Source organism: Capricornis sumatraensis, chromosome 1, assembly GCF_032405125.1.
Source record: "Capricornis sumatraensis isolate serow.1 chromosome 1, serow.2, whole genome shotgun sequence".
Classification (NCBI taxonomy): domain Eukaryota; kingdom Metazoa; phylum Chordata; class Mammalia; order Artiodactyla; family Bovidae; genus Capricornis; species Capricornis sumatraensis.
In genome coordinates this window covers 4852195-4880172 of record NC_091069.1, presented here as the reverse complement: position 1 = coordinate 4880172, position 27978 = coordinate 4852195, and the positions used below count along the sequence as shown (strand labels likewise).

Below are 27978 nucleotides of genomic sequence, written 5' to 3'. Positions count from 1 at the left end.
TATCGTTATTACTCAAACTCGAGGTAGGTCATCCAAGAGCAGGAGCAGGAAGTGAAGATGCCTCGCACTCTCAGAGATATGAGACAACACTGAAGCGGACGCCAAATGGTGAGGAAGTGCCACTAGTGTGCTCCGGAGAACAGCTAGGAACCATGTTCAGCAATAAAATGGAGCAGAGCTCTAACACACACGAACGAATCTCCAAAACGTCACGTCGCACAAAAGCAGCCTGGGAGAAAGCACTGTGTTCCGCATGACTCCGTTTACGAGGGGTGCTAGAAGAGGCGAAACTGGAGAACAGGGATCGGAATCAGAACGCTTGTTGCCTGGGGCAGCTGAGAAACTGGGGGCAAGTGCAGTCAAGTCTTTCAAGGAACTGTGCTGTAGACAGGTGCGGGGGTGGGAAGGTGAAAGAGGAGGTACTAGGAGTCGGTGTTCTCCCAGGAGATGGTTCTGGGGTTCGCCCATTTCCATTCTACCAAGAGCGAAGGAGGAGAAAGGTAACATGGACGGGGTGGGAGAGAAACAGGAGGCCCCTGCAGAAATGCTTGGGAGCAGGTGAGGGGGCACTGGACCCAGTGAATGAGCAGAAGGGCCGCTCTGGGCTGCGAGCAGGGCCGGCGCATCCCCAGGGAAGAGAGAAGGCGGCCTCTGAAGTGCCCCTAGTCTCACAGGCAGGACCTCTTCACAAACCATAAGGTGATACCCAGAAACCGCCTGGCGTCACAACCTCCAGCATGGGGGGGAGGGGCGGGGCAGGTAATACTTTTAAAAATAACCTTTCTGTAAAACAAATAACTTTTTTTCCCCCTCAAACCTAAGTGAAACCTGGAACTTCCTTGATGGTCCAGTGGCTAAGATTCCAAGCTCCCAATGCAGTGGTGCGGGTTCGAATGCTGGTTGGGAAACTAGATCCCACACGCCAGTGAAGCCAAATAAATGAAAATAAGTATTTTAAAAAAAAACCCGAATGAGATCTACATGCGCGAAATAAGAACACACAAGGCTCTTTCACCTCTGATGAAACCCAGGAGTCACACTGATTGTGTGTGACTTGGCCACAATGATTAAAACCAACACCCCACGCTGCCACAAGAGTACATGGAGCGAGGTCTCAGAGTTGAAGCTGCCATCCACGACGGCACAAGGAAATAAGGTGCCAGCTGACACACAGGGATCTCCGGATGCAACTTACAGGTCAGTCAAGTGTGACAGCCACTTCCCAGACTGAGCCCAGTCTCACAAGGTCAAAGGCGAACAATGTTTACCCAGCAACGGGGGACACAGCCTCCTTTATGAAAATGATGGTGTCTGTTCTTCTGCAAAAGACTTAAGAACACTCGGGAATCTGGGAACCTCGCTTCACCAGGGCCCTCTGAACGCTAATATAGGATCAGAGATCTTTCATCACGAACAGCATCTTGTTTCCTTACAAGCGTCTTTGGAAGGGGAGAAAAATATGAATCGTTAATCCCACAAATCACTAATCTTCTGGGAACTTGGGGGTGGGGTGGGGGGGGGTGCGTGAGGCATGGAATCTGAGTCTTCAAAGACTATTGTTTTTAAAGCCTACTGCACTTTAAAAACAAACACATCAATGATGGTACAAACCTCCTGCATTCTTGCCACAACTGTGGTCTCAGCCCGCTCAGGAAGAGGCTTCAGGGCAGCAGCTTCCACGCCACCCAACTGCTGACACAAGCCAACACAGAAACCCAAGCGCCTCCGCACTAGCAGACACACAGAGTTCTAGGGGAGGGCGGGCGAGGAGGCCAGCCCCCGGCCCTTAACCGCCGCCTCCACTGTTTAGAAATAAACCCTTTCCCCAGAGTTCTGTAGGCCTAAGCAAGAAAGCTCCTAGCTCTCCACGAGGAAGCCTCCATCCCTCCCGGCCAGCAGCGGAGACATTCGGTGAGCCTGGTGCCCGCGTGGGCTCTCTTGGCGCTGCCGTGGCCTTCTCAGGCATGTGAGGATCCGGCCCTTGGGGCCCGGCACGCTTGACTATGAAGCTGCAGTCTGGTCATCCCCTGCTGCTCGTCTGTTCCTCTGTGTCTACTCGGAGCATCCCCAAAGCCAAAATCCTGTCTTATTCGTCTCCAAATCCCCAGCTCGGAGCACAGAACCCAGCACCTGTAGGCCTCAAGTAAATATCTGCTGGATAAACAAGAGAATGGGGCTCACAGGCCCCACCACCCGACTCTCTGTGCAGTGTCTCTCCTCTTTGGCAATCGTGGTGGTTTTAAAACATGTCTGCAAATTTGGACACTCCTTCCTTCAGAAGAGAGCACCTCACCTTCTCCCCAAGAGCGTCAGTCAGACTCGGCAGCTCATTTCTAATCCACAGAACAGGTGGAACTGATGCTACACATCTTGAGGTGAGGCCATAAAAAGGACAGGCTCTGCCCGGCTCGCCTGCCCTGGGAGAGTCACCTGCATGCCCAGAGGATGCTCAGGCAGCCTGCGGAGAGGCCTGTGTGGGGAGGAACTGAGGTCTCCCACCAGCAGCCAACCCCAAATTGCCTGCCACGCGAGTGACCACCTTGGAAGTGGCCTCTGGACCCTAGTCCAACTTTCAGATGCCTGTGGTCCTGGCTATCTGATGGCAGTGTTATGAGAGGCTCTGAACCAGGTTACTCCCGGACTCCAGACCCACAGAAAATATGGGTGATCATGTTTATTGTCGTTAAACCCACCAAGTCTGGGGCAATTTGTAGCCATGGATGAAAATGCAGCAACCCTGGGGCATTTTGGTGCCGTCTTTAAGGGCGTTCACAAGGCATTTCCTTAAAGACAAAGTTTATGGTCATACCATGTTTATAGTAAGAGTTCTGTAATGAGGAAATGTCCTATAGATAAAACCACAACACGGCTGATTAACAGGCAATTTTAAATACTCCATGGGTCAAATTATACTACCTTAAACCTAACAACTACAATAAATGTTGGGATGTGATACAGAAGAACAGTATCACAAGACATTTCTTCTTAAAGGCTGGTTTTTGTTTTTAAAAATTATATATTACACATGCATAGGAAAAAATCTAGAACAGCCATCAAAACTTTAACGATAACTTTATCAGGATGACAGCACTATTATTTTTTCTTTTTTAATAATCTTTGATTTTTTTTTCAAAATCTACAATATGTATATATTACTAGTTTCTTTTTTTTTTTTTTCACAATGTATGATCCAATTAGGTCAGCAGCTATGCCATATACTGGTGTCTCTACTCCTGACAACTAACACAGTAAGTGGCACATAGTAGGTGCTCAGTAAAAGCAACCAGAATGTCCTTTAGTTATAGATCCTGCTACTGGACAGCTGCTCTAAAAAGGGATGTCAGGATAATGTGAATCCACAAAGCTCAAGGATATGAAAAGGCTGCAGTCAATTTTCACAGGAAAAGAGGCATCAAGCATAGGAAATCATTTCAACACTGCGTTCTTAGGGCACGGGAACCACTTTTCTCTTTGAAACTAAGTATTTTGAGTGATTTATTATAAATTTATAATGACAGTTGTGAACACCCAGCTTTTTTTTCTTGGCATGAGAACAGAGTCTGTTGATTGCCTTGCTGCTTAAAATAGTTTCTAAGTGTCCTCATAATAGCATGTCACCTGTAAACAGGTTTCAAGCCAATGCAAATTAACAAATGGTGAACAGATGGACTAAGAACTGACTTTTGTCGGGAGAGAGTTAGCAACAAACACTTCTGGCTCCGGTCTTGTGGGACCATTAGAAAGTCTTTCACTTCTCACCACGCATCCTACCTCAGTGGACAAGCCATGCAGGGAGGATGACAAGTTATAAGGCCCACTAGACTTCTGAAAGCCAAAAGCTGAGATGTGCAGAATCGCCAAGTCAACATGTGCAAAGCATCAGACAGAAGAAGCTTTTTGCCAAATGGTGAAAACTCCCTCTTTCTTGCATCACTCGAGGAAGCTGGCCCTGCTGTCTCTGGAAAGGATGGCGCCTGTGTGTGTGGCAGACAAAAAGGAACTTGCTGGAGGCCAGCTGGTTATGTTCATCCCACCCTGGAAGCAAATGCTGCTGGTGAAGAAAACCTGAAAGTCATACAAATGGTGGGCTGTGAGCATCCACTGGTGAGAAGAGATCCCCCCAGAATTATCCCCTGTAGTTTTCCCAGCTCCTCACTGGTCCGTCTCCTCCCTGTTCTCAAGTCTCCCCCAGCACCAGCTCCTTGGAGAGGCCTTCTTTGACCACCTGTTTTAAGCAGCCTCCCCTCCTTACCATCCTATGTGTTCCCTTCAGAAGTACTTATCATAACCAGAAATTACTGTACTAGTTTATTTATTTGCTTAGGGGTACTTGCTTTTTGCCTTTCCTCCCCAGTAAATCAAAAGCTCTGGGAAGATGGGAACATGCCTGTCTTGCCTGTGACTGTATCCCCAAAGCTGAGGACAGTGCACGGCAGACAGGAGGTATAATAAGTATTTGCTAACCAAACACAATACAAATGAGATCCTGTGTAAAGGCAAACAACCGAATCTCCCCTGAAAACCCCCTTCAAACTGGAAACTTCAAAATGTAGTTTGTAACAGAGGATATTAAGGAAAGAGGATATAATAGGAGAACAGGCTGAGCTGGGCAATGTGTTTAAAAACCAGGTCAAGCCTTTGGGAGGCAGCACCCCTTCCAGGGGAGTCTGTGTGTGGAGTGGAAAAACCACCAGCAAAGACTGGTGTGTTCAATTTATGATTCTACATCACTGAGTGAGCCATGGCTCTCAACTCCTGAGGTTTCGAGTAAAGGCCAATCCAATGGGTGGAAAAACTATGGCATGTTCAAAGGAATACTACGCAGCAACAAAAAAGAACAAGCAGTCTAAGAGCTGTTAAGTTGAGTGAAGACAGCTCATATAAAAGTTACATGTGTGACTGCATCTATAGGAAGTTCAATAACAGGTCAAATTAATTGTTCAAAGAAGTCAGGACAGTGGTCAACTTAGGGAGGTGGCAGCCTGTGTACAGGGTGGGAACATGAGAAGAATTCTCAGGGAGTCCTCGAAGTGGTGGCCAGTGGCGTGATCTAGGTGGAGCTGAAAAAACCATCCATCTGAACGTACACTTTACAGTGTCTGCTCTCTCTACTGGGAAAAGGAAGGGCACGTATATTAGTCTTCTAAAAAAGAACAAGTGAGCCCGGCACCGATTCTAATCCCAGGGCTACCAGATTCTCTAGACGGCCTGCAGTTTATCAAAGCGTGCTCCTCGGTGGCCTCATTTGTGAAATACAGAGAACTGCACTCACACTCTGCCAACTCTGGGACTGAGAAAGGAAACAAAGAATAAGCCATGAGGTATCTTAACGTCCTAGAGGCACACACAGACCAGGTAAACTGGGAATTGCATCGTAACTGCTTCTTTGAAGACCGATGCAAAATAGGTGACCTACGTGTTTGGTCTCCAATCTTAACAGAAATGTTTTTAAAAGAAAGAACGATCTTGCCAAAATGAGTTTCCATTAGCCAAAAACAAGCACAAATTAGAGTTTACCCAGGACAAAAGAACTTTTTCCAACCCATCACTCACTGAGGCGGTAAGACGAGAGTCGTGGGTTGAGCCTTTGGTCTACGTTTAGCAGACACTCCCATCTGGTTAGCGGAACGTTTCAACGACTGTTGATTCAAAAGGCCAGATGCCAGACCTGCGTGGTACTGCAGCTGCAGAGGAAAACCAAACAAAAGGGGAAGAAAAATAACATGTGGTAAAAGCAGGACAAGGGCTATTAAACTATCAATACTTGATACATCTTACCAGCTCAGAACATTTTTAATAATTTCAAATATACCTGCTAACATCTTGCTTCAAGAAATGTATTCATAGGCGATAATCAGACAAGCAGGAAAACAAGCATGAATAAGGATGCTCATCACAGCGTTACAAAATGATAAAGAACTGAAACCAATCTAAATGCCCAATAATAAGAGGGAAATTGGGTAAATACATAAAGAACTTTACAACATCATTTTGTTGAATTTTTAAAAAAAGGTATTGTAAACAAAGAGGTACTTAAAAACGTTCTCCAGAAGGTTAAAGCGTGCTCTCCAAAAGGTTAACAGTGGATTTCTAAGGAGAATTGTGGTAATTTTTTACTTCTTTTTTCACTTCTGTTCACATTTGCTTTATGTAAATGGTTTTAAAGCTTATGTCATTTTTCAAAAAGAGGATCCAGTGGGTTTCCTTAAAAAAAAATTAGTTCTAGGCACTCTTGCTACTGTCATGTCTTGCTTGTAATAAAAAACATAACTCACAGACCACTGTGGTCAACAGGAGCACAACAGGCTGATCATAAACAGATTCAAACATACAGCTGGGCTGTTGTTCCCAGTGGCTAAGATACAAGTATCGATCACAAAAATAAGCACAGGAATGTATCTCATGACAATGTACACAAATGGATACAGGCTCACTGAAGAGAACTGGCTGAAGAAGTTAATTCCACTCCATGCACACGAGCTGGAACAATACAAGCGAGGACGCGGCAGACTGTAAGCGGGCTCAGGGCCAGCATCGTTCGCTTTGTTCTGACAGACTGCTGAGCTTCGAGGTTACTCAGGACAGATCATTTCACTCCTCTAGACTTTCTCTACTGGAAAAGAGAGATAATACTGCCTAGTTCTAAACCAAACAGGACTTTTTAAAAAAAGTTATAATTGAGTTATAATTCATATAAAATAAAATGTATACATTTTGGTGTCCGGTGTGGTCATGTCTTGATAACATACGCCTGTGACACCACCACCCCCATCAAGACACAGCCTCCATCACTGCAGAAAGCTCCCCTGTGCCCCACGCAGGAGTCTCCCGCTGCCCTCAACTCCGATCATCAGGATCTTTTGATTTACAATACAGCTCACACTCTCGCTCGTTACCAAATGAAGCTTATCTCCAATTTGACATGTGACAGTGACACCCATTTTCCTTTTTAAATCCCATACTTTTGTACTTTAGATGTGAAGAGTTGTCATCCATCTCTATAACAAAATTATCCCTGAAAGGTATCCCAATTTTGAACAGATGTAAATAAAACATTCGAACTTGAAAACACCAAGCTAAGAAACTTGGATTGAGAACATTTATAACATCCAACATGTTTCTTTTTTCCTCCTCAAATTAAGCAAGGTCTTTCAAACATTTATTTAGAATTAACTGAATATACAAATAGTAATTCATTCTGCAGCTCTGAATTTCTTTTCAAAATGCTCTTCCATGGATAGATTTCCTTTGCAGAGTCAGCTACATTACAGCTCATAGTAATGAAATTGGTGACCACCATATAAAAGGGGTTGGGCCCTGGATGCAAAGGGTAATAACGTCCTGAAAAATAAATGGCCTCCCGTAAAGCCACTGGGCTGCACACAAACAGAGAGTGAAAGAAAACACAACCAATTGAAATGATCTGCTTCTTTATAAAAATGAAGCTATCCAGTGACCCAGGAAAGACCGAAATGTCTGTGTTTGGAGCATCCATATTGCTTTTTAACAGGCTCTTGATTTACTTGGTCGATTTGCTATGGGAGCCTTATGGCTGCACAATACAAGACAGAGACACATCACATTCATAATAAAAACAGAGCTCTTCTCGAGGTGGAAAAAGGGGGGTATAATTTGGCTCTAACAACTCATCGCAGACCAATGAATTTTGCTCAAATTTATTTTTCTCCTACAGATTTCTTAAATGGGAAATCAATGGAAGCAAGGGACAGTACAAGTTTGAAAGACAATGTTTCAAAATGTCAGCTACTTGGGTTTCGATCCTCCCCACCAGAATTTGCAATGAGTGCAATATGCATGGGGCTTTATGGAATTAAAGGGAAAGACAGCTTGGCAGGGGACCCTCCTGGCTCCAGGAACCGTCTCGCCTTCTGGCTCTCCTTCTCCTTTGTATCTTATTAGGGTCCATGCAAGCTCAGCCATTCCAGCCCTGCTGACTCTTTTGAGTGGAAGAGTCCTGCTAACTATGCAGAGTGGCAGGGTGATTTTGTCCACCTGGCATCATTTTGATCATTTGCTCAAACAAACAAAAACCCCCAAACAGCAGAAATGCATGCTAGCTGCTGCCTGTCTTTCCCAGGGTTCCGATGAGACTTCTACCATCTTGGATGCTCTCAATGTAGGCCACACCCGAGAGCACATGGAGATGGAAGGAGTTTTCTTCTCCCAGAACAAAACCTGCCCTTGAAAGCTGACTCACAGTGATTAAGCGACATTTGTTAATCATATATACGTTTCCCAGTTTCCAGGAACACAGCTCCGACTGTCAAGATCTATAAGGGGCCCATTAAATATTTACCGAAGCATCTTTATAATGGGAGAAAAGGTCAGAGTTAATAAAACTGACAGGCAGCTCCTGTCCAACTGGATTTATACATTATTTAAGCACTAAATACTCTATTCCATGAAACACTGCGTAGATCTGCAAAGACTCTTGGAAAATGTTCACTCAGCCAAAGGTTTTAAAACAGCAGAAGGGAGTTCAGAGCTAATCCACAAATTAACATTAAGAACATATCACTCCTCAAAATACTGCCATACGTGTTCAATTACAGGTTCAGTAATATTTTCTATAAAAATATATTTCAATAAACATACTTTGCTCCAAATGTCTGTGGCATGGAAACAACTCTATTTCAAAAGGCAACTTATCAAAGTTATAATGTGCTTTTTCTATCCAAGATCATTTCTCCACTAACCAGCAAGAGTAAAATGAAAGTGCAAGAGAAATAAAACAGTCCATTCTCTGAACCTCCACGTCTCGCAGCTGGGGAAATGGGAGTGCTGTGTGGCCAGCTGGGGGGAGGGGGTCTTTACTGCCTGCTGCTTGGCAGTCCTAGCTATTTCCATGTTCTCTGAATTTTGAGAGAAAATTTCTCAGTTCCAAGAGAAACCTATCTGTTCATGTCAAACTTCTACTTTCTATAACAAACGTCATATTTTTTGGTCAATTCTCAACCTAAAACCTTTTCTAATCAATTATACCTACTAATTAGCTCTCTGCCTGCGAAATTTTCAATACCTCATAACGATCTGAGGGAAACACCACTTTGAATTAGGAAAACCTTGATTTACTGAATAAATGCTATTTTAGTAATATTAGACATGCACAAGTGTGGAATGTGATCAGGTCCTGGTGAATTCCAATGTACAGACTAAGAGCTTCTAGAACGTGCTGCTGGACCTGCTGCTAATAAAAGCTGTGCGACCTTACATGGCTCATTCGCATTATGTTTTCTCCAAGGACCCACCGAGCTCTGAAGTTTAATTCCAAGCTCTAGGCTTCTAAAGACATCACAAGGGTATTTGGCTTCACCAAAAACTGGTGAAGTAACGTCCCTACAATTTCATACAACAGCAAACCCTTTTCCTCTGGATAGCCTAAGGTCTTTATTTTTAAAGTCCAAATTATTGAGGCTCAAATCCAGTTAGCTTTAATATGCTTCAAATTACAAATGACAAAACAGACTGAGAGGAAACAACATGAAAGGAAATTATTTTAAAAACAGAACTCAAATGCAAAGTTTCTGATTTAAATCTCAGGTTCAGAAAATGAAGTGAGCAATGGTCCCCTTAGTTAGTCCTCCAACTGGTTTTCCATGGTCCACACTGTTCTGAATGCTCTACCTGCTCCAAGATAAATAAAGGACATGTTTTGCAATAGACAGAAGTTTGAGAAGAAAACAGAAGGAAATTCATCCCACTGATCACATTCAATATAGCGATTAAGCCACTGGCATTCGATCAGGCCTAGAACTTAAAAGCCGATGTGTTTGCTAGAACCCCCCCTGGGGTCTGGGGTATAGCATCTATTCATAAGCAACATGGTCCTCCCCATGCCATATGGCCTGAATCCCACTTTAAGAAAACTGACATTCAAAAATCTCAAAATTTATAAGCCAGCTCAATCAAGGTTTGATTCTTCCTAGCATGAAAATCATTATTTTCTTTTCCATCAAAGGCTTCTTTGGGGAGTGGGGGAGCAAGTTAAAAACAGCAACGACAGATTCTCCTTAACCTTAAGGGATTTCAACTCCATCTTAAAGAAATCACTTTACACAGAATTACATATAGGTTCCTAAGAACGCTAGGAAGACACATTGGTACTTCTAGTAACTAAACCCTCTGGATGAAGAATGTGATAGAGCCAAGCTATGATAAATTTTGGCTGCCTGAGTGCAGGGGGCCCACAGGAGGGGAAGACGAGATCAAGGGCTGGAGAGCCCCACTCCTCCTCCCTGCACAGAGCTCCTCTCTCTCTCTGGCACGTGGCATCCAGGTAGGGAGGCCTGGTGTTCTTTCTTGGGCCAGGGGTGAAGCTGGCCACGAGGGAGACATACCGTGAGGACACAGCCTTGTTACTACTGATAACTCTGTATTCTCTACAGCGTGCAGGGTGGTGCGTTAAGTACAGGAGATGCTAATGGATTTGTCAACTGACAAGTGGGCTGGCCGACAGGAGACTCTGCCCTGGCTTGGCCTGTGGCTGGAGCCAACCTAGAGAACAGAACGACTCCATCAGACAGCCCTCTCGCGGTTGGTTTCCAACAGAAGCAGACTCTCGGCTTTGCAGATGTTCACTGTCATGACAGAGCCACGAAAGAGTCCTGACTCCCACTTACTCTAAACGCTAAAAAGCAGGAATGCCGAACCCCTCTGCAGGCTTGAGCTCAGGAAAAGACCTTCCTAGGGGCTGCCCTCCGATTGCTTCAGTCCTCCAATCGCTCGCAGAATTCTAACGTCCGAGAGCAGGCCTGGGGAAGCCACCCTCCACCTCCACTCCACCCCACTTTACGGGAGAGGAGACTCCGATGGTAAAGAGGTCACCAGCCAGGGTCTCACGCATCGTGAAAGGGAAACAGGCCATTCAGGGCTCAGCTCCCATTCTTCGTCCCGTTGTCTTGCGTGTGCTGCACCTTTTTAACTGCGGGCCTGGCATTTGTTGTCACTGCTCAGGCCGTGAAACGCGGCCCTTCTCCTCAGGCCAGGAGCCAAGGCTGAGGGAAGGTGCACGGAGCGTCGCCAGCATTTGCCGGCTCCTGTCTGCTCCCTCACTCTCACCTCTCAGCGCTGAGGTGTCACACGCCTTTTTCCTCCTCCTGACTCCAGTCATGTCTGAGGTGGGGAGTTTGAGGAAGTTCTAAATGCTCTCACTTCACGGTTTTAATACCATTTAGCAACAAAAACTTCAAAGACAAAAGAATCGAGAAACCACAGACCCCTCAAGATTGTCAAAAACCTAGTTTCTAGACTCAGCAGTAACACATCTGACCTTCCTAGCAGCCTTGACAGTGTCCTAACGGGGCAACTGTGCTTGTGGAGTGCTTCGTGGGTTTTTATAAATCATCTTATTGCCCAGGAGCAGCCACATGCATAATCTGTTTTTACTTAGGATTCTCTTTGAGAATTTCTGTAATACATCATGACAGTAATGGGTAAGGACATTAGCCACGGAGGACCACTTCCCCTGCAGAGCGCTGACCAGAACAGCCAGAGCTGGTGGGCCTAAGGGCACTGAAAATCCTTCCAAGAGGCGCGAGTGCGCGCCAGGCTCCCGGCGCCAAGCCAGGGACACACGGCACCTGGATCAACTCACCCACCAACACCTGGATTGAGCCACACGCCACGAAGCTGCCACATGCATGTGCGGCACTGGCGGGTGGGGGAGGCTCCTGCGAGAGTCTCACTCTCATACTTAGGAGTCATATTTCTCCTAAACCATTAAGCTTTCAACTAAAAGCAATATTTGTGCAAAACTAGGAACACTTCGTCACCACTTTGAGTTGCAAAGACCTTTGCCCCTCATTATTGAAATGTATTTTGTTCCCAGCTAATGAGAAAGAACCATGTCTTACAAGAAAGCCCTGTTTCCTCTTTTGAACATAACTCTAAGGAAAGAAATAAGCAAGGTTGCCTGGTATTATCTGTGCCAAGGAAAACAGCTACAGAAAAATACCATAAATCTAATTGTTTTGCTTGGGTTTTTATCTAAATATCAGACAATGATATTAGCTTCTTTTCTCCTTTTATCTCCTAATGCTTCTTTCAAATAGCCAGTATGAATAAAAGAAAGAAAGAAAGAAAAACACCCTCAGATTTGAGCTTTTATGGGTAAATGATCTCTTTACTTGGGCAAAACAGCATCAATAAACCATAAGAAGGAAGCCTCCAATGTACTTGCCCATTTGTTCTCTACTGGGTTCAGGCCTTTCAATTACCATGAAAGCAGGACACCAGACCAAGGGGCCCGCTCCGGCTCAGCTGCGGCATCATTCACCTCCCGGAGGCCGTCTGGGCTTCTGCTTCCTGCACGTGAATCCTCAGACGTCCAGACTTTAAGACTGTCAAAGTAAATTGAGAGGACGGACAGCAGCCTTTCTCTTTCTTAAATATCTGTAATGTTTAGGCCTGTTTAGAACTGTTCCTCTGGAATGTTTCAGAACTCACACCTTTATTAATAGACCTTTCTCCACAACTGCTTCTGTTTACACTGCAGCTGTATGCACGTTATCATACACAGAAGATGCCAATCAGTCGGAAGAGTTATCACTCACATATCCAAACAGATTCACTAAAAGGTAAACTGTGAATGCGGCTAGAAATGGAGGAAACATCCATCACAGGGACTATTTGTAGAAGGAGAGAGAAAGCAGACAAAAGAAAGCCAAAAAGGAAAGACGAGCCACAAACACTAACAGACAAGGGTGCTGCCCATCTCCTGTGAACCACCACACCTTTCACAGCAGGCTCTCAGCCTCTGTACCTGAGGGGTCCCAGAGTGCAATGCCCAAGCTCACAAGGATCTTGGGGGAAGGTCACAGGGCCGCTTAGGAAGATGTAGGCAGGAAATACAAACAGGATCAAGGCAAGTCTGACAGTACACTGATGAGGGCATCCTAACAGATTTTTAACGGGCGGTGACATGAGAACACGTTCTCTGAAGAGGACAGCGTGGCGGCAGTCTCGCTCACCTGCATTCTGACTAGAGGAAGCAGCCCGTGTCAGAAGGGCCATCCGCAATTAGGCTTGGACCACCCTAGAATCACTATCCACTCACACACCACATGCGATCCCACAAACACAAAGTGGGTCCCAGCCCTTTCTCCATTCCTGGCCAAAAGAGAAGCGGCAGGGGAGCTGCAGCACCCTGGAATCAGCTCTGTTTCCACCAGAAATGCCCAATATCAGCTTGTGATTGCAGGCTGAAGGCCCAGGTCAGAAGTCTAAAACACATGGCTAGAATTACGCCCAAGGCCCCTCAAACACTGAAATTCTATGTTGTTGTATTTCTCTATGAAACTGCAGTCTGCACTTGCACTGGTGAAATTTAAATATGTTTATCAAACACAAACATTGTACCAGTCACCAAAAGTCTCCACTTCAGGCAGTGAAAGAGGGGAAAGGGCTCTCTGTGACGTCTGAGGCCGGGTGTTAGGTAAAACCTTACTGTTGTTTAGTCGCTCAGCTGTGTCCGACTCTTTGCAACCCCTTGGACTGTAGCATGCCAGGCTTCCCTGTCCTTCACCACCTCCCAAAGCTTGCTCAAACTCATGTCCACTGAACCAGTGATGCCATCCAACCATCTCATCCTCTGTCAGCCCCTTCTCCTACCATCAATCCTTCCCAGCATCAGGGTCTTTCCCAATGAGTTAGCTCGTTGCTCTAAATTAAACCTAGTGTGCAATGCTGGAGGCCCAGCAAGCAGCACATGCCTGCTGACAAACACTAGTCTGTTATTCTCCCCAAACATTCATAGGTGAGGTCTGTGGGAAGAACTGAATATTTCCATATAATAGTTATGTCCCTGGCTATTCCTTTTTCCCTCTTCCTCCCTTAAAAGAAAACGGGGTTTTTTTTCCAACTGAGAAATGAGTAACGTGAAAATCACCAGACACGTCCATATCTTGATTCTAGCCACTGACTTCTGAGCATTAATCTTTTGCTGAGTTATCACTGAAAAGACTTCAGTCAAGAAACTAGTAAACATGATTTTTAAAAAATGATCAATCTGATCAATTTAAAATTCCAAATTAGATTATTATAAACTTCTTATATAGGTAGAAAAAATGATTCCTATGTGCTCAAAGTCAGCTTAGATGTAGTTGGACAGTTTAACTCTTCCTTTATCTCATGTCATGAAATGCTCATTTCTGCTTTAAGCATCATTTCAATGACCATCTAAAGCAGCCCCCATCAGCTTCTTCTGCTTCCATCAACCAGTCATTGGCTGGGAGGCAACTGGCTCCAAATCAGGGGTCTGAACAGCCTCACCCCACCCCTCCCTTACCCGGGAAATGAAGCCAGGAGGTAGGGAAGAAGGAAAGGAAGCACAGATGTGACTCAGAAGGAGGAAGAACAGTAAGTGGGCTCATGATCACTGACTTTACAAGATTATAACCGTGATGTCAGACAAGCTGAGAATAACAGGAGTGGAAGGAAAGAAATAGTGAGCTGCTCAGGTCAAAGGCTTGTGAGAGCAGGAATCAGGAAATAGAAGAAAACATTCAGGAAGATGCATTTTTTTGCTGATCATTTTTAACAACTGCCTTTTCCCTTCAGGAATAGGAGGAACAAGGTCAGGTGGCTTAAGGGGCAATAAGTCTAAGGAGGCAAGTGCTTTCCTTTGTACTCTGGCAGAAAGGTTGAAACTCCAGAGGCAGTGTGGCCACCGCGCAGGGGGATGAGCTTTGTAGTCAGATGGCCCTGAGTTCAAACCTCAGCTTCAGCACAAGTGATCCAGGGCATCTCCGGGCGTTTTCTCTCCCCTCTGAGCCTGTTTCTTCCTCAGTCCAGTAATGAGGGGTGGGAGTGTAAGGCTCGGAGACCCGCACTCTGAAAAGGACACTCAGGGACAGCCTCTAGTGGACTGACAAAGTGTATTATCCAATTGTGTAGTTTTATAATTTTCAGGGAATAGAGCATAAGGCTGACTTGCACGTAGCCATTCCAGATAAACATTAAAACATTCAAGCATAAAATACAGTTCCTACCGCCCAAGCCATAACATAGCTTTGGCGAAACTCTAAAGGGAGTCTTATGAAACAACAGTCCTTGCTCTCAGAAACAGGTGGTCAGAAGGAAGCCTTCGAACGCCTCAAGGCCGGGCGTACTGACCCTTCGTCATCCGTTCCCAGCCTTCGGCACTCAGTGAACGCTCATAACCCTTTGTTATGCTCGTCCCAGCTTCCAACCTTTGTCATGAGTGGAGCAAATACATTTTCAGTATTTGCTTAAAGCCTTCCAGCTCCTCCACATGGGAGGATCCTTTTTTCTCTCACAAGGACAAAGCTGTTCTCTTGTTGACTGAGCACACTCCCTAAAGCAGACTTTAACAGCACTTTTTCCTTATAGCACACAACCCTATGGAGAGAGGTATGGCAGCCTCCTCTTGCAGATGAAGAACTGGAAGGCTCAGTGGTAGGAATGAAGGGCTACGATGCATGCAGAAGACTGCAGCACAGGGCCCAGGGCCCGGGACAGACAGAGTTGGTCTTATGACTGTCGGAAGTGACTATGCCCCCAAATTCACCTCTTCCAACAATACCAGGAATGAGAATGTTCACAACTGAGTGAAAGTACTGCCTTTTAATGAGGGCTCCCTCATAGCTCAGCTGGTACAGAATCCGCCTGCAGTGCAGGAGACCCCGGTTCGATTTCTGGGTTGGGAAGATCCGCTGGAGAAGGGATAGGCTACCCACTCCAGTATTCTTGGGCTTCCCTTGTGGCTCAGCTGGTAAAGAACCTGCCTGCAATGCAGGAGACCTGGGTTCAATCTCTGGGTTGGGAAGATCCCCTGGAGAAGGGAAAGGCTACCCACTCCAGTATTCTGGCCTGGAGAATTCCATGGACTGTATAGTCCATGGGGTCGTAAAGAGTTGGACACGACTGAGCGACTTTCACTTCACTTCTTTTAATCAAACAGCGTCACTCTAAACATGTCAGATAATAAACTGGCAAGTGTAATGGAAAAAGGAAAAAACGCCCCCCCTCCAGGCTGTTCTGAACCAGCAGGTATAATGAGGAGGCACCCCAGCCTGGCTCTTCTTGTACAAACAAGGAAAGGAATCCATTACACTGCGATGCCTCGTGGTCGACTCTGCATAAAACTCTCCACAGAACCCAGGACAGCTGTACGGGGCCTGGGGAAACACGGGAAGCACTCCACACAGAGGCAATGAGAGGATCCATGCAGAAGCTCCTTCCAGGAGACTGTGGAGACTGGTTTTAAAGCTATGAACAATCAAAATGCCCAGAAACTTGGCTCAACCTTGATGCACTAAACGAGAAAGCTATAGAGTACTTCTCAGGCAGCTGACAAAGAGCTCAGCACAGGAAGATCAAAGTGTCTCTCCAGACTCCCTGAGCACAGCTGTCCCTAAGTATCTGCAGGTGACTGGATCTAGGACCTGAGGTGGGTACCAAACTCTGCAGACGCTTAAGTCCCTTACGTAAATGGTGAAGTATTTGCATATAACCTACACACATCCTCTTGGATACTTTAAACCATCTCTAGGTTACTTGTATAATAACACCTAATACAATGTACATGTTATGTAAGTAGTTATAAGAACAAGGCAGATGCTATGTGAATAGTTGCCAGTGACAGCAAATTCAAGTTTTACTTTTTGGAGCTTTCTGGAATTTTTCTTCCCAGATATTTTCTCTCTGCGGTTGGTTGAATCTGAGGAGGGAGAACCCATGGATACAGAGGGTGGACTGAACTGTACTTGTTTCCTTCTTTATTGGACGACTGAAGGTTTCCTGTTGGTTTAAGTTCTGACTGAGGAAATACGAGAAAAGGTAAAAAGCGGAGTCAATGCAGGATTTTCTTATGATAAATGTGGCGCAAAGATATTTTCTTTTGGAGGGAAAAAGAAAGGCAAAAGTCACACATACAATAGGTATGTTTTTGGTTTAAAGTGAATGGCACGTCAGTTTATTTCTACTGATCAACAGGCCTGAGGCATAGTTTCTTAATCCATTAAGAGTGTAGGTACGCAGTCAACTACCTGAATATAAACCATCAGGCCTCCGCTTAACCAACTGTGACCTCAGGTGAGTTATTCAACTTCCCGGAGTCTCTGTCCTCTCTTCTCTTCTATCACAGATAATACTGCTACTACACACCACACGATTACCCTAGAAGCAACCTGGAGTTTCAAGAAGCAAAAGCACAGGCAAGTGCTTGGAGTCAGTGAAAACTAAGCGTGTGAAAGCACTGAGCAAAGTGGCTGCACAAAATTCAGACGCAAGGAACTTCTGCTGCGGTGTCACTCGGCTGAGCTTGCTGAGCCACGGACAGACTGAGTGTGAGGGGTGACGGAGCCAGGCCTGCCTCTGAGGAAAAGCCTCAGAGATGAGCCGATGAGAAATAGGCCTGTTTCTGGGTGGATATGGGCTGGGGAGTGTACAAGGATGGCAGGACCACAGAGGGCTGAGCCTCTGACACAAAAGGGGTTACTCGGATGGACTAGCTGGTTATTTAATTCTACGACGCTTTGCAGCCCTACTGAAACTCTGAATTGTGCTATGAAGAACAAGTCCAATAACCAAAATGGGGATCAGCAGCAGGCAGCTAGGAATGTCCGAGAAGAAACACTAACAACACATCTGCCATCAGCTACATCCAACCAGATGTTCGGAAGCAGCTTCCACTGGGACCAGAGACGGGAAAATAACAGGCAATTGACGCCACACCTAGTGTCTCCTTTCGTTACAGGATACTCAGATAAATACGGTGCCTTTTCCCTTAAGCACCTGGCAGGTAGAAGCTGAGAAGAGCTGAAGCTTGTGCAAGCCAGTCCAGAAGTCTTTCTGAAGCACCTTTTACAGGGCTGATCACTCTACCCTAGAGCATGGTTTTTTGTGTATCTGTCTTTGCCAGACTGTCTCACATCGTTTAACAAGCCTCACAGGCTTAGCAGAGGGGCCTGCATGGATGTTCAATAAATCCTTGCTGAGAATGGGATGACTTGATGGATGCCGAGTATAGTGCTAGACATGGATGGATGTAAAACGAAATGTTCTCTGCTTTTAGAGGGTCAAGACTTGCCTAGAATACAAGAGCCATGAGAGCAGCTAAGAGCTCCACAGAGCTCCCTCGTCTTCACTGCTAGGTCCCCAGTGTCTAGAGCAGTGCTCAGCACCACAGTAACAACGTCATGAGCCAAAGTACACAACGGGCTTCCCGGGTGGCGCTAGTGGTAAAGAACCTGCCTGCTAGTGCAGGAGACGCAAGAGGTGTGGTTTTGAACCCTGGGTGAGGAAGATCCCCTGGAGGAGGAAATGGCAACCCAAGCCAGTATCCTTTCCTGGAGAATCCCATGGACAGAGGAGCCCAGTGGGCTACAGTCCACGGGGGCCACAAAGAGTCAGACATGACTGAATGGCTGAGCACACACACTGTATACACAGGGCGCGTTGTAACTAGGTTTTATTCTACTTCACTTGATTAATCCATACGACCACCTTATGAGACGGGTACTATCAGCTCTATTTCACAGACGAGGAAAACGGAGCCGCGGATGGTAGGTGGCTTGCTCAAGGTCACGGGCCGCTAAGGCCTGGCGTCTGGGCGGCTTGGCCCGAGTCCCTGCTCTGCAACCACGACACCCGACGGCTTCCCCAGAGCGTGGCACGTTCTCCGGAAGGACCTTCACTTTTATTTCCTGTTTGCTTTGCCTTTTTTAAACAAACCCTTGTATCCAAGTGTTTTTTAAAGTGAATGAATAGATGAATACATAAGCAGCCGGGGACAGCTCCAGGAGACCTGAACTAAATGCCAGTACGGAGGGAATCTGGGCTCTGAATCACCTTCATGAAGAAGGCCCTGCAGACTGGGAGGACGGTGGGGCTCCATGGCCTCCCCTCCTCCCCAGCTCAGCCTTTCCCACTCAGTTAGTACGGGTCTGCTGTGAGGCTCCCAGGGAAGCGGAGAGAGCCAGTGAATCCACAGACAGGTCCTCAGCAGACGGGAACGCGTCTCACCTAGGCCCCTGCCTGCTGCAAACGTGCACACACACACCCCTTCACCCAGTGAGTGCCTTCTCACACCAGAGAAATGAAGGGTGGACAAGGAGCTGGCATTACAGAGCCACGAGATATATATATATAGCAATATAAAAGTGTATAAAAAGTTCTGAAAGTCAAAAGCTTTCTCATCAATATAGGCGCCAAAATTTCTGTGGCAGCAAAAACTGACATGAACTGATTGAGTCTGTTTACATCTTAATTTATCTCACTTAGTGTGAACAGTCAAACGTCTTGCTACACAACATTTGGTTACAGGGTACTGCCCCAGACCCTGCTGGAGAACTTCGTGGTATATGAACCACACTACCTTTCAATAACCCAGAACATTCCAAATCCAGAACATGGACGCGGAAGCTCTGGAGGAGGAGCTGTGGACCTGGGGCATGCGGTGGTGAGCGAGCTGGGCAGCACTTCCAACTTCCCATCACTCAAGTCTCAACCTGAACTTCGCCTTCTTGGAGGTCATCTCATCATACCACAGGGTCTCACCTTAATCACAGCAGTAAATCCAAAGAGGTATCTGACACACACTGCTTCTTTCTGGGCTTAGTGTATCTGTCCCCCGCTCTACCCCTCGCCCACCAACAACACACACTAACTGGACATGAAAGCACCCCTGAAACCCAGACCCCGGCTCTCCCCATCACTGCTGTGGCCCCAACACCCAGAACAGTGCCTGCCACACAGCTGTAGCTCAGTAAGCACTTGACGAATGAATGAAGAAATAAGAAAACACTCAGAAGAGGCACGGAGGCATCGCAGGAACTGTGCCCAGCCAGACCCACACACCCGGCCCACACAAATTAAAAATCCATACCCTCCCAAGCAGTATGGATTTTTCACACCCTCTGTGGACTTTATTTGGTAGACGATTGGGGGAGGGGTGCCCCTGAGGACATCAGGCCTGAGAGTGGTACAAACAAAGGGCGCTAGAGTCCTCCGGTCATTTTTCAACACAGCCCGAGCCATCTGCACCGGAACCACCTACAGTGCGTGCGTGCTAAAGTTGCTCCAGTCATGCCCGACTCTGTCCCCATGGACTGTAGCCCACCAGGCTCCTCTCTGTTCATGGAATTCTCCAGGCAAGAGTATTAGAGGGGAATCTTTCCAACCCAGGGATCAAACCCCCATCTCTTATGTCTCCCGCATGGGCAGGTGGGTTCTTTGCCACTCGCGCCACCTGGGAAGCTTGAGTCACCTACAGAATGCCCCCCAAAATTCAGGTTCCACAGCCCCACCTTAAATCTGCTGGATTCGAATTTCTACCAGGGAGCCCAGGAATGAACACTGTAAGAAGCCACCCAGGCAGCTCAGACACACTAGAATTTGAATCCACCTATAGGACAATCTTTTGTATCTTTAGAGTAGCTAATTGTGACTGCTCTGAGGTTTCCTTGTGTAGCAGATTCACGGCGAGTTCCAAGTAGAGACTGACTTCTTCAATCAGTGAGTCAACAAATATTTTTCAGATTGTCCTGTGAAGTGAAGTGGCTCAGTCGTGTCCGACTCTTTGCAACCCCATGGACTGTAACCCACCAGGCTCCTCCGTCTATGGGGTTCTCCAGTATTCTTGCCTGGAAAATCCCAGACAGAGGAGCCTGGTGGGCTACAGGCCATGGGGTCACAAAGAGTCGGACACGACTGAGCCACTTCACTTCACAGAACAATCTGAAAAATATCTGTTGACTCACTCACTGATTGAAGAAGTCAGTCTCTACTTGGAACTCGACATGAATCTGCTACATAAGGAAACCTCAGACCAGTCACAATTAGCTACTCTAAAGATACAACTCTTGTTGGCCCACTGCACAGATTCAGGGTTTGAAACATGAATGTAAAATGTTTCTACTGTCAAGAAGATTCCGACACCTATTTTAAAAAATCTGTTTCCAGCATATATTGTTGAAGAGTGTCCTAGCAGGACACACAGCAGAGACTGAAAGAGCTTCTGAATTCTGAGACTCTACCGCAAGCTCTGAACCGCACTTGATTAAGCAGACACAAAACCTGCACTGCAAGAGTCTTCAAATAGTTAAATTTTCAATCTTTATAAAAAAGAAAATCCATCAGATGTGATTGATAAGTGTACTTTTTAAAACTACGAGTAAAAAAGTGAAGATTGGCAACATTTTTTGCCATATAATTTGCTTTCTTTGCCTTTTTCCACAGCACTGCACATAAATCAAAGAAATGCTAAAGAGGCCCATATATCACCAACTGGCATTTCAAAACTATTTACCAAGTCTTTAACAGGCACAGGTCAGAGTAAGGAAAACCATGACCAAAGAGGCTGAAATTAAAGGGAGAAAGTTAACTCAACCACTGACAGAGAGGTAATTAAGTTTACAAGTAACTTTCCAATGAGCAAATTTTGATATTTAATAAGAACGGCCTCCGTGAGGCAGGGTTACAAAATATGCAGGCAGGGTGAGAAGGAGGACAAGCCAGCAGAACTTTCCAAACAAGAGGAATGTATATTTGAACAAGCTGCCTTTCTATGATTAAGCACAGAGATCTGGGAACAAGGCAGGGGAAATGATGTTTTAATAAGGTGTGAGACAGGCCTGTGAGCTGCATTTTGCATTACCCTTGCAAAAAAAAGGGGGGAGAGGTATCCAAAAGTTACAGATCAAAGTACACAGGCTCCCATGTGCCAGCTGCTGCTAAAGGTGGCACAGAGGTCAAGAAAAGTGGGTTCACATGGGCTCCAGTTCCCAGACAGAAACTCGAAGGTCCCCTCAAAGGCAGCATGCTAAAACTGGTGGCTTACGTCCTCATTTGCAAGGCCAGAAAGAGATGTAAAAGGCTCTACCTGTCTGCCTTCATCAGTTCTGCTTACCAGAACAAAATGCCACAGACTGGAATCAACAGACACTTATTTCTCATACTTCTAGAGGCTGAGGGGCTTCCCAGGTGGCTCAGTGGTAAAGAGTCTGCCTGCCAATGCAAGAGACATGGGTTCGATTCCTGGGTTGGGAAGAGCCCTTGGAGTAGGAAATGACAACACACTCCAGTATTAGAGGAGCCTGGTGGGCTATAGTTCCTGGGGTCGCAAAGAGTCAGACACGACTGAAAACACACACACACCCTGGTGGGCTACAGTTCCTGGGGTCGCAAAGAGTCAGACAAGATTGCACGCATGCGCACACACACACGAGGTTGAGAAGTCCAAGATCCAGGCACCAGCAAACTTGGCTCCCAGTGAGGGCTTTCTTTCCAGCCTGTACTTGGCCACCACCTCCCCATGGGTTCATGTGACCTGTTCTCTGTGTACTCACAGCACTCAGGTCTCTCTGCTCTTTTAGTAAAGATATCTAATCTCATTATGGGGGCCTGACTCTCATGACCTCATCTAACTTAATCATCTTAAAGGCCCTGCCTCCTAATACAATCGTTCTGAGGTTAACATTAGGGCTTCAGCGTAAGACATCTAGCGGGGATACAAACATTCAGCCCATAATGCGGTCCGTCTGTTCAAGACGGCACAGCCCTAGTGAGGGCCTGACCCGGCACTCCGCCAGTATTCTGAGAAGGGCCCTGTGCACTGGCTCCAGAGCCACACTTCCTCCTGGGGACAGCCTCCCTCAGCCCCTCGCTAGAGCACTGCTGGCCCTCCCCTGCCCCAGCACAAGGAGAGTGGCTCTAATTTTGATGGAGTCACAGTCTCTTTGAAAAGTTCAGCTTTTAACATGGTAGTCATCCCCCATGTACTCCTGCCCTCAGCTGTACACTCTGGAAAAGCTAACTGCTGAGAGCCAAAATAATGAGAGAGCTCCGCTGAGAAAGAGGTTTTAAAACCAGCTTGTAGGTAAAAGAGGGGGAAAAGGTCAGTCTTTTCTTCCCAAGAACTCGGTGTTTTATCATCTCTCTTTGCAGCTACATAATGAAATGCGAGCATCAGACAGATCCTCTCAGAAAGCAGATGAGTGGCGCAGAGACATGCTACTCTACTTCAGGTCAGCCACGCGCAAGCGTCTGCACAAATTTCTTAGAAGCACGCAGTGGAAAAGAGACCCCTCATGGAAAACAGAAGTCCTCTACATCAAAATGTGCTTTTAAAATACTAAGTTAAGATGCTGGAAGCCCATGTGTAACAGAAAGCAAAATATTTCCTACAAGAGCCAGGTCTTCCTGTTGTACACAGTAAGCATGAACAGTCATGTTCCCTACACTCTCATCCCAAACCACAGAAATGACAGCAGAGTGTGAACCCACAAGGATAAAGAGACTAACAGAGGAGACAACAACGGAGAAGATGTCAACTAAATTTCAGAAGAGACAAGGCACCGACCAGAACGACCTCAGGCGAGAGCAGCGTGTTGCAGCTTCCTCTGGCTGCCTGGCAGGGGGGAGGACGAGGGAAGCAGGGTTAGGGCGGCTAGGCGGGCAGAAGTCAAGAAAGAGCAAGGGGAACTAGAGGGCAGGATTTGCAAAGACTAAGGAAGTGGAGGCACCCAGGATGGCAGAAGGCCGGATGTGGGGTAGGAACATAAACAAGGTGGATGGTTAAGTCTTCTGTCAACACAGACCCCTATTCCCATCAGAATTCAGGAGAGGCTGCCCCAGGGAGGCTCAGGGACAACTCAAAACAGGGGAAGAGCCCTGCCCTTTGGAAAGCGAGACAGCCTCCCTCCCTCTGTCTGCATAGAAAGGAACAGCAATTGTAGTACACTACACGGCTCGGCTGTGAACATTTCATAGCCACGAAACAGTGTAAAACCTGAATATTAATTAAAGCAAACTGATGGGGAGAAGGTGGGATATGCGGGTTAAATCTTCATCATCCATACCGAAGTCAACAGATGACATCTAAGACAGCAGTCCAGACAAGCTGTTTAGAAAAATGCAGGCAGGGATCCAAAGAAACAACTGAAAGAGTTTAAAGGAGTTCCCTCCAGGGACTGGCTTGTGGAACAGGCAGACAAAGGACACATGCTTGTGCTATAAATCTTGTGGGCTTCCTTATCCACCTTTTTGTATTCCCTTGATGAAAATAAAAACTATAACAGAAAACAAACAAACAAACAAACAGAGCCTCAGTTAAGCAGGTCCCCAAAACGCTGAGCCCCTGAACACTACAAAATGTGCTTCATCAGCTGGGCACTATTAGTTTACTATAGGAACACTTAATTTTATTTCAAGTTTTATGGTGACAGTTAAAGGTTTTTATAATAGCAGATGCTGTCCCTCCCACACATCAATTAATCTGCAAATTCACTCAGGTTGCAGAACTAATGAGGTGCAGAAAGCTTCTTTTCACTGGTGAACGCTGCCGTCAGGAGGTGGCTGTGGTGGGCGAGGCGATAACTGGGCTGTCAGCAGCAAGCCGGGGCCGACCGGACTCCCAAGGCTGCTCTGCCTTAGCCCACGAGCCCCAAGGACCCGCCCGGCCTCCAGTCAAGAGAAGGAACATAAGGGCATCCCCCGTGGAAGAGGGAAAAGCAGTGGAAAAATTCTAGAGACATACAAGGGAGTGAGAGACAGTCTTCGCCTCGTGAAACAGCATCACGGCTTTTCTGCTCCTTTTTATAGTTTCTCATTCCATGTTTACCAAGAAAGTAAACTTTTTGAAAAGAAAGGATGTGGCACTCTGAGTTCAACTCTGGACTGTGATTTGGCAAAACTGCCTCTCAAGCCCACACGTTTTCTTTTTCTTCTTCTTCTTCTTTCTGAAAGAGCTGAACCGAAGTAACCAACGTTGCTTCAGAACACGGGGTTGAAAATAGTTATACCGCTTCTGGCTCTGCCAAAGAACTGTCTCTTTTCTCACTTTCACTTAAAACCCTTCTTTTTTTTTAATGACCCAAATGATAAGATGAACAAGAAGACACTTCTTCGTTTTCACCTATGCAAATAGCATTTTGTACAGAACAAGTCATCCACCGCAGCTCTTAATACCGCAAGAAGCGAAGACAGCCTGTCAGGCAGAGCTAGTCGGCAGGAATGGCGAACACTCCCATCAAAGGTTCCTTTTCCTGGTTCCACTTGCTCCAGGACAGGCCTCTTTCCCACCCAGCCTTCCTCCCGGCATCACGTCCCTGCTCCCAAAGCCTGTGCTTAAGCCCCTCTCCTTATGGGCACCACCTGGGACTGCAGCCCACGCTGAGCCGTTTTTCTAGTCTGTGATAAACTGTCTGAGTGTGAATAAGCATTTTAGAAGCCTTCCTGCTTTCAGAATTCACCTTTCCAACAAATTAAACAGGTGTCTACAGCAGCCTGACAGGTAGCAAACACACATTTTCTCCTTCACTATGGGTCCCGGGCAGAAGTAAACCATCACTCCAATATTTCTCATTCCCCACCAGCCGAAAGCAGTCTTACGCACGGTGTCTGGCCCTCTGAACATATCACTCTACTAAGAATGCCTGTCAGAGCTCCTGGATTTTGAGGACAATAATTTTCTTTACATGCTTACGAAAGCAAGCTGAAGGTTCTCTGACATTTTCTGACCTGGCATTGTCTGTAAAGGGCACAGGTTAACAACGTTTAAGAAAAGATCATGTACAATATATAAATCATGAAGATTCCTGGGATATTGTTTGGTCCAGGACTTCAGATTCAATACCATTATTACCAAGAAAAGAAACTCCTTTTTTCTTTCACTTCCGCACCATCCTGGGCTCCAAAGGCACCATTAAAATGCCAACAAAGGCATTTTTGGATCTACAATCATTTGACATTTTTTCCAAGAAAATTCAAATTTGAACAACTTTGGTAAATTTAGAGTCTTGTGAAGTACCACCCGCCTCCCCTTCCACTCCCCTAAAAAGGGCAAGAAAATTCATCATCAAAGGTTACCCCTCCATCGAATGTCATCAGAGTGTGGTATTTCAGCACACACATTTATGTATATAAATCTCCAACTGTTCTGAGATCTCCACCATCACTGGCATAACCGGATGAATTAATAATGGAACGGCTGCCTCCCTAAACTCCTTTTTATTTTCTCTTCATTTCTGTTGGTGTAACTGAGACCCTTGGTGTTCCATGGAAGCCTCTGGATTCTGTGTGGCCCAAAAGCAAGAGGAAGACACCTTCTTCCCCTTCCCACACCAGCCCCCCACCCCACTCAAGAATCCAAGGACATTCATAACTTGGTGATTAAAAATACACTACTTTTATTTCAGAAGTTCAATCGTAACACATTCCCTTCTTTAAAAATTTTATAGCGTCTACACTTTCAATTTGGGATTTCTCATTCATGCTAGGTGAGCCTCTTATGTTCTATATTAAATGCAAGGCATGTGTGATCAGTACTATTAATAATATAACAGTGCCAATCTCAGCAGCAGCAACACAGCACCAGCACACAGCCCCGTCTGAACAGACGTGGAATCCTGAGCACCACTGCAAACTGATTAAATGCATGGGAATAAAGTTCGCAGCTGACTGCTCTGCCCTCCCCAGCTGGAGAATCAGGAAGAATTTTTCCCTTCTTTCCCAAAGGCACAACATATCATTAGCTCTCATAAATATAAACAGATCTGAAACAGAAAACAAAAGATTACCTTTATTAGATTCAAGGAAGACAGAGAAGGTGAGCTTTCAAGTGTTCATGGACAAATCGAGATGACAAATTCATCAAAGTGTATCAGACTCAAGGATTTAGGTCACCAAAGTCACCTATTATGATTATGATGGTAAAACAGAGCCCAGTTCTCACTTCGCCAAGAACCAGTTTCCTAACAAACCCTGCCCTTCACTTCGCTATCATCCCAGTACTCTGTCCGAGGATGCAACCGGGGAAACGTTCTCTAGAGATGTCTTTAGAAGAAACCAAGGTATACCTCACTCCGAGGTCCAAAGATGCCTAAACATGAGCAAGTGGTGGAGAACAGAATCTCAACAGCCTGGGGCTCTGCTATCTTGCCATGAAGACACTGACCGGCACCCTCCGGCTTCCTCAACAACCCCACACACAAGTCCACTTAGGGATGGCTCCTCCCCTTGCCTGCAGTGGATCTGAGCAGAGCCCCTGGCTGGGTGCTGTCTGTGGCCGCCACCCTTCTCCCATCTGGCCACGAGCACAGGTCAGCGAGGAAGAGGCTCAAGGCAGGAGGATGTCACATACAGGGTTGGGTTTGGTTTTTCATTTGATTCTTTAAGTTTTGTACTGAAACACAGCTGATTTACGACGCCATCACCATAAAGCACCCGACTGCTGTGAGCAAGAGATAGGGGCTGTTTGTGCCGAGCCTTCAGCTCTTAAAACTACCAGTGAAGGCAGCCTAGTTTGTTCACAGCATGCTAAGCTCACTAGAGCGCACAAGTGCACGCACACACATGCACACTTATCTCAAACGCGCATCACAGGAAAGACAAATCAAGACTCCTGGTCTGGACTTCCATGGTGGCGCAGTGGATAAGAATCCATCTGCCACTGCAGGAGTCTCGGGTTCGATCCCGGGGCCAGGAAGACTCCACATGCTACAGGGCAACTAAGCCCATGAGCCACAACTGAGGCCCCGCACTCTAGGGCCTGCGAGCAGGAACTGCGAGCCTCTGAGCCACAGCTACTGAAGGCTGCACACCTAGAGCCGTGCTCTGCAACAGGAGAAGCCGCCGTGACGAGAAACCTACACACCACGAGGAGGAGCCCGGTTCGCCGCAACTAGCAAAAGCCGCACAGCAACCAAGACCCAGCCGAGCCAAAACTAAGTAAAACAGATTTAAAAAATAAACAAAAAGCTTACCGCATCAGGTGAGGACTGAGGGCCACCCAGGAGACTCTCCCATAGAAAGACTCCTAGTCTATCACAGACTTAGAGAGTGAACTTATGTTGCTGGGGAGGACATGGAGTAGGGATAGTTAGGGAGTTTGGGGTGGACATGGACACACTGCTGTATTTTAAATGGATAACCAACAAGGACCTACTGTACAGCGGGGAACTCCTCTCAATGTTAGGAGGCAGCCTGGATGGGTGGGGA

General features: G+C 46.3%; 1 protein-coding gene across 2 annotated transcripts in view; it reads right to left on the bottom strand.

Annotated features, from left to right (window-relative positions):
• The window catches only part of MED27 (mediator complex subunit 27), a 217694-nt gene that overhangs the window by 141897 nt on the left and 47819 nt on the right, over positions 1-27978 (bottom strand). For both annotated transcript variants that reach the window (XM_068976936.1, XM_068976945.1), the window contains exon 3: positions 5554-5684. In XM_068976936.1, coding sequence (XP_068833037.1) covers positions 5554-5684 — 131 coding nt within the window. The remainder of the gene's footprint in view (positions 1-5553; positions 5685-27978) is intronic.